Source organism: Onychomys torridus, chromosome 4, assembly GCF_903995425.1.
Source record: "Onychomys torridus chromosome 4, mOncTor1.1, whole genome shotgun sequence".
NCBI classification, from domain to species: Eukaryota; Metazoa; Chordata; class Mammalia; order Rodentia; family Cricetidae; genus Onychomys; species Onychomys torridus.
The window spans coordinates 13058152-13065670 of record NC_050446.1 but is presented as its reverse complement, the minus strand read 5'-3'; the positions used below and the strand labels follow the sequence as shown (position 1 = coordinate 13065670).

Genomic DNA, 7519 nt, shown 5'->3' with positions numbered 1-7519 from the left:
GTTCCCAGTGTCCTCCTGTCCCTCTCATAAGCCAGTGTCCTAGTGGATGACCCCTCTTCCCCTACTGTCATGGTAACCAGGTGATCATCACCTGCCAGTAAGCTCTCCTGGGACCTCACTTCTGGCCTGGAGCTCATTACACTCATCCTCACACTCTTCCCACCACACCCACCCCCTGGCTTTGAGAAAACACAAGCATAAGTTGCTAGACACACCAGGGGTACAACAGCTTTTCACCCCTGCACCCAGACCTTTGTGGTCTTTGCCCAGAAAAACACCATGAGAACCAAGAAGAAGCTGGGAACACACATCCATCCTAGCCTCTTTCCTACCCCTCCTTCTCAAAAACAGCTCCCAAGGCCCTAGGATATGTGAGAGCATCCTGCCTAGTCCCCTCACCCCCCACAAACATGCAGAGACACCAGGAAATGATGAAGTTCTTTAATGAGAAGCAGGGCAGTGAGGGACAGAGGGTAGGGGTGAGTGAAGCCAGAAGGGGGAGTGAGAGAGCTCCTTCTGTGTCCTGTGTCAGATGGTCAGGGTGAAGCAAGGCTCTGAGGCAGGCCTGGACCCACGCTTCCCCTGCTGTGGAAAGGAGGAGTCAGTGGAGCCAAATGATTCATTCAGGGGAACATGTTGGGATGGCAGGAGCTCAACCCACCAGATCTGAACAAGACAAAGGTCATTCAACCCCTCCCCTGCAAACTGAGTCCCCACAATTCTCCATGCCCATGTGTAAAGAGGGGACAGGTGACTTCAGGGCAACAGCATGGCCAAGGGAGGACAAAGATGCTGTTGGACTCAGGCTCTGCCCACACCTGGCCCGTTCACCTTGGGCAGTGCTCAGAACTAGATCTGCCAAGCGTCACACAGCAAAGAGGAACCTAGGAAGGCTGCTGGACCCCAGGCATGGCTGCCACATCCTTTAAAGCAGTCCATGCCATAAATGCAGTCAACATGGTAACTGAGAGGAAGGGAGGGGCAAAGGAGGAGTTTCCCTCCTGCAGAGAACTGCAGGGGAGACACACAGAGGCCATTCTCTCCAGTTGCAAACCAGCTGCAGACTGTCAGCAAGGGCAGATTCCTGGTGTTCAGGACACAACACCCTTGAAGGAACCCTGAACAAATACCCACAGGTAGAGTGCCTTCTGGTAGCACAGGCTGTACCTGTCTTCACAGGTAGGCAAAGGTTAGAACACAGAGTGTCCTGACGCCCTGTGGACCCCAGGACTAGGATTTCCTCAAGTGTCCCCCAAAACTGGCCACTTACCCTAATTGCTTCCTAGAGGGCAGGTTTCTGTCCAAGAAAGAAAAGACATGATTCAGAAGACCCAGGGAACTCAGTCAGAAAGCCAAGGCCCCTCCATCAGCCAGCATGACCCCCACCCCTAAAGGACAAAGCTGGATGAGAGACAGCCTGTTGTCCTGAGTGACTGGCTGCCTTCCCTGCATGGGGCAGGAGAACAAGATAGCTTGCTTCCTACCACTCTGCATGGGGATGAAGATGTTCCCTGCGTTGAGGCCTCCAGCTCTTACAGCATTCTGAAAATCTTCCAGGGCCTCCTGGTTGATGTCAGGGTCTCTACCTACAGATGAGAAGAGAGGGACAGGGGGTCAGGGACAGAGCTGGGGGAGCTGGTAGAATTTCCTTCCCAGCCAAGAGGACTAAGCAACTCTTTGGGGTGAAAAGGGAGACATTGCCCACCCATGCAGAGACATGACCCAGACACCTGGGTGAGAGAGGAGAGCCCAGGTGGGGGAGGAGAACCAGAACACCATATTTGTCCCCCCCATAACATCTGACCTAGAAGACACAGGGGCACTGTACCTTTAGCTTATCTGAGTTTCTCTCAGGGCAGCTGGGAACAGAGTGACCAACCTCACTCTGGAGGAGTATGTCACCCTTGGCTGAGGGCTCCATGCTATCTCCCTGCTCTATGTGGACAAGTGCCCAGCAGCAGAGAGAGCTCAGGAGACTCTGGGGCCTTCATCTTCAGACAAGAAGGACAGTGACACCAGCTGTGATTGGGACTGGCCTTTATATGCTGAATCCTGTTTCTATCCTTCTTCCAGCTGGAACCCCACAGTGGTGAGGCCCCTTTCACCCAATGAGCCCTTGGTCCACCTCACAACAATGGGACTCACCCATGAGTTTTGCAATTCGGAAACGGAACCCATGTTTGCTGCTCTCCCAGTAGAAGAAGTAGTGGTCCTCCACTGCAGATGGTATGATGTAGAGCACCTGAGTGCCCTCAACTGTGGAGGTATGGTGACACAGGTATGGTATGCCTCTCAACTCTGACTCCCTCCCAATTACTCTTGTCTGCCTGACCCAGGTTCTCCACCATCCCAGAGCCTCAATTTATAAGGACCCTCCATTTCCATGGGAACCACACAAATGGGAGATGGCCATGTTCCAGTTCTGTGTGTCATATAGAAGAGTCTGCCTCTGGAGCCAAATACATCCTCTTCTGACCCCCTCCATGAGGTCAGCCATAGCCAACGGGACATCACTGTGCAGTTATATTGACTAGTTTTATGTCAACTTGACACAAAGTAAAGTCATCAAAGGAGGAAAATCCAATTGAGAAAATGCTTCCATAATATCAGGCTGTAGACAAGCTTATAGAACATTTTTTAAATTAGTGATTGATGGAGGAGGGCCCAGACCATTGTGAGTGGGGACACCTTTATAAGAAAGTAAGGTGAGTAAGCCATGAAGAGCAATAGGCCACTCCTCCATGGCCTCTGCATCAACTCCTGTCTCCTACCCTGTTTGAGTCCCTGTTCTGATTCTTTTGACGATCAACAGTGATGTGCAAATATAAACAAACTAAGGTCTTTCTTGCTCAACTTCCTTTTCGTCATGGTGTTGCATCTCAGCATCAGTAACCCTAACTAAGAGTGTAGCCAGTTATTTTCTAGGGACAAATCTGCCACACGCCATGTAGTGTTTGGTGGCAGTTATTCCCAGCTGTAAGGAAAACTCATGGGAGTGATCATGGGTATTAGCAGGGTTACAAGAAGTAAAGGTTCTCTGTCCACGGGGCACCCTGGAATAGCCACACTGGCCTCACATGTATTAAGGGAGGTTGGGTTCAGCCCTCACAGGCTCAGGAACTCACAGGCTGTGTATTTGTTAGGTTGATCTGTCTTCTCTAGGATAATGCTCATCTCTCGACACTGTCCAGCAGGCCTGGAAGACAGAAGGTCTGTGAGACACATTACCCAGCCACACCTTCCCTCCTGGTGGCAACCACAACATGGCCTACAGGTGCCTGCTTCCAAGGGGGCCATGGGAGTGCAGGCTTCACTGAGTCCCAAATATGTTTCCAGCAGGCCTCCTGAGTCACATGTTCCAATCCCCTGGCTCCCACAGTGGCCTGGTTCTGTGTCATGCCCCCTGCTGGCTGCACCCTGACAGCCTCTTGCTCATTCCCTTCGGGGATCCTGAGCTACTTGGTCTGTGGACACTGTCTGAAGCAAGCCCTTCCTTCCTAACATCCATGCTGTGTGGCCCCTGTGGCTCACCTTCTGTCTCTGGAGATATTTAGGGACCAACCCTACCACCAGTGTCACCTGGCCAGTTGAGGGAACTCTTCAGTGAGTGGGGTTGGGGGGAAAGAACAAAGGGCAGACTCCAGGGTAACTGCCAGGTCAGAGTCTGCCCAAATGTCAGATGCCATGAAGACAGCACAGACACTGCCATGTTGTTCAGGGGCCACTAAGGTGACAGGAGACCAAATGTCACATCAGACATGAAGGCAGAAGCCACACAGATGGGAGTTCACACAGGTGTGAGACCACACAGGTGAGAGTCTACACAGAGAAGAGGTCACACAGATGACAGGTCACACAGTGATGGCCACCCAAGTGGTAGATCACACAGGTGGGAACAGGCTGGGATTTCAGTGTCTCTTTGGAGCCTGATAAGCCTTCTCAGTAAGGCCCTGTACACATTCTCATTCACTCTGAAATCCCAGGCTCTGCCTCTCTCCCAAGCAGAATTTCACATTGGAGGGTGAATAGACCAGACTGCATGTTCACACTGGGTCTGAGAGTGAATGCCTTCTCTAAGGGCTTGGGTCACTGACAAAGGATATCCCATCAGAATAGAAAATGGGTGCCCCTTGCAGCTGAGATATTTTCCCTGGGCCACCTACCACCACATGGTCCTCTCTAAGCTGAGGCCCCCTCAGTGGTCCTGTTGTCCCAGGACCCCAGCTCGGCTCCTGGCTCTCCTGGGTGGGGAATCAAAGGCCAAGAAGAATGCTACTATCTTAGTGGGCACACACTCACCGGATAGTGAACTTGACTTCCAGGTTGCCCTCTTCCAGGGTCTTGATGGTCATGAGAGTCACAGACACAGAGTCAAGGTTTTTGTCAGGAATCTCCTTGTCAGATGCTGTAGCTTTAACATACCACGTTCCTGACATCTGGAGAAGGCACCTGCCCATCAGGACTCAGGTAGACCCCAGGGCCACCCCTAGTCCTTAGCCCCTGCCTCTATCTTGGCTCCCAAGTTTTGGACAAATGTAACATATTCCAGGCTCCCTTTCTATCAACCCCTTAAATAAACTAGCTCTACCAGGGCCACAGTGGTGTGGTCTCCAACCCTTGCAGGTGTGACACTATCACAGACCCCTGCAGTCCCAGAGAATAGTGAAGAGAGCTGGACTCTGGACTCTGACCTCCTCCAGCCCCTCTGTACCCAGAACCATCTGACCATCCTTGTGTCTGACATTTCCTCAGAGTAGCGGTTCAAACCTCACTCTAAAATGATGCCTCTTTAGATGAAGAAGGAATGGGGGCTCTCACTGTCAACCTCAGCCCCCCCATCTGTCACAAACCCCCATGAAGCCCCTGCCCATCTCTGCCTCACATCCTGACTCTCTTCCACAGCAGGGTAGGTCTGGGCCTGCAGGGCCACAACAAGGCCCAGGCCAAAGCTCAGGAGCAGGGCCTTCATCTCCACAGTCTGTGTTCACAGGTGCCTAACAAGTCACTTGGCAGGCTGAGGAGGCTGTGCTGGGGCCCCACTCAGCTGCCCTTTATACTGCTCAGCCCTGGGTCCCCAGGGAACTTGGCAAGGAGGACTGACCAGTCCCTTCCTGGCCATTCATCATGGCCAGGTCTTCAGTGGACCAAATAAAATGTCATCATTGTTGGAAGTTGCTAGAGAACACTCATAGCTCAAAGTATGGTGGGACAGGGCTCCTTGCAGATTTGTCCTGGCAAGAAAGTGAATCTGAGTTAGAGGTGCAGCCTCCCATGTCAGGAGCCCCTGGGGGTGAGTAGAGCAGGATCGAACACCTACTGTACACACTATGTGGTCATCCAACTGGCCGACATGCTCATTGACACAGAGGAGGCCATCAAAGTCAGACTGCCTTGTGCTCCATTCTCAGGAAACTTCCTCAATCTCAGGGCAGGACACTGAACCTTAGATTCATTTTGGAAAAAGAGGAAAGTCGGGGCCTGCTGCGTGACTGTCAAAATGTGTGCTTAAAGATGTGCCCCCTCCTCAGCAAGGTGTGTGCACTAGCCCCAGACCATATGTGGAACAATGGTGGGTCAGACACAGAAAGCAAGCAACAGGCCTGTGTGAGCACATATGTACACAGGCACACATGTACACACAATCGGCCATGGGACAGAACCAGAGGTAGATCTGGAGAGGTGGCTCAGCAGTTGAGTCCTTTTTGCTCTTGAAGAGGACCTGGTTTCAGTTCCTAGCACCCATATGGTGGCTCACTACCAACTGTAACTCCAGTGCCAAGGTACTTGGCATTCTCTTCTGCCCTCTCCAGGGTTTGACATGCACATGGGGGCATATAAATTTATTCAGCCTCATAAAGATACAAATAAATAAAAAAATAGTGAAAAACCAAACCAAACCAAACCAAAACACAGGCTGCTGAAGGTTCCAAGGCCACTATATATGGCCTCTAGGCTGGCAGGACCATTGTTGTAGTTAGGATTAGTATTGCTATAATGAAACCCCATAACCAATACAACTTGGAGAGTAAAGGGTTTATTTGGATTGCAGTTCAGTATCATTTTTTTCATCATTGAAGGAAATCAGGGCAGGAACTCAACCAGGGTGGGCACTTGGAGGCAGGAGCTGATGAAGAAGCCATTGAGGGGTGCTGCTTATGGACTTACTTAACATAACTTACTCATCCTGCTGTCTGATAGAACCCAGGACCTCCAGCCCAGGTTTGACCTCATAACATTGGGTTGGGTGCTTCCCCTACAATCACTAATTAGGAAAATGACCTACAGGTACAGGGTTGCCCTCAGTCTGATCTTTTGGAGGCATTTTCTCAGTGGAGGCTCTCTTCTCTCCAGTGACTCTAGCTTGTGTTAAGTTGACATAAAACTAGCCAGTCCAATTGACTCCTTATCAATTTGACACACAAACATGTCACTGTTAAGGCACAACTTTTCCTTTCTTTTTCATTTCCAAGTAAAAATTAAGTTAAACACTTTCTTACTTCAAGAGGGAAGAACTAGGGTATAGTCGTCATAGTCTGAATAAAGGAAAAATGAAACTTCATTTGTGTGAATAACTGAATGTCCAGTGTCTGGGATCCACTCACAGTCTTCTGAGCTTCTCTGAAGTGCCTGGGTCACTTCTCCAGCTCTGCCCTCTGCAGCACACACAGCTTGTCTTCTAGGCTCCAGCAGGCTCCACTCCACTGCTGCTGCTGTTCTTGGTGGTCTTCCCATGGTGTTGGCATCTCCAAAATGCTGGCTCTTCTGCTGCACTTTCATCAATAGCCTCTCCTGGGCTCTCTTCAGGGACTCCAGCCCTGCCACACTGTGCCAAGCCTCCACTTTTCACTGTGACCCCTCACACCTTGTAAGGCAGTATCTCCTGGGTGACTCTTATACTACCACGTTTGGCTGCCAGCATGAGGTACCACTTGAGTTGCCTCTGGAACACAGCTGTGTGCTGACCCTGAGGAAACACTTCCCAGAAGACTTAACCTCAGTGATGCTGCTCTCTTCTAAGTTACTGCTAATTTCTCAGCCACACCTGACCAGACACCACAGATTCTTCACACAAATGGTTCAGTAGAGTCTTCACTTCCCTCTGAAACTTCACAAGCCAGGCCTCCACCACCTGCACTGCCCTCGGCGTTCTTATATCCCAGCCTCCCACAGAACAGCTCACTGACTTTGAACCCTCAATGACTTTTCTAGCCCAGAGTTCCAGAGTCTTTCCACAATCTTTCACAAAGCACATAGTCAGGTCTGTCACAGCAACACCCCACAATCTTGGTACCAACTTCTGTCTTAGCTAGGGTTACTCTTGCTGTGATGAAACACCATGTCCAAAAGCAACTTGGGGAAGAAAGGGTTTGTTTGGCTCACACTTCTACATCACTGTTCATCGTTGAAGGAAGTCAGGGAAGATAACTGGAGGCAGGAGCTGATGCAGAGGCTGAGGAGGAGTGCTGCTTATTAGCTTATTCCACGTGGCTTGTTCAACCTATTTTCTTTTCTTCTTTTC

General features: G+C 50.7%; 1 protein-coding gene across 1 annotated transcript; it reads right to left on the bottom strand.

Annotated features, from left to right (window-relative positions):
* Positions 1-1271: 1271 nt before the first annotated feature.
* On the bottom strand, positions 1272-4969 carry LOC118581399 (von Ebner gland protein 1-like). The gene is made up of 6 exons (XM_036183469.1): positions 4883-4969; positions 4300-4436; positions 3126-3196; positions 2146-2256; positions 1485-1586; positions 1272-1297 (listed from the first exon to the last, which is right to left on the bottom strand). Exons 1-6 carry the CDS (start codon positions 4967-4969, stop codon positions 1272-1274), a joined length of 534 nt encoding a protein of 177 aa, XP_036039362.1.
* Positions 4970-7519: the final 2550 nt, after the last annotated feature.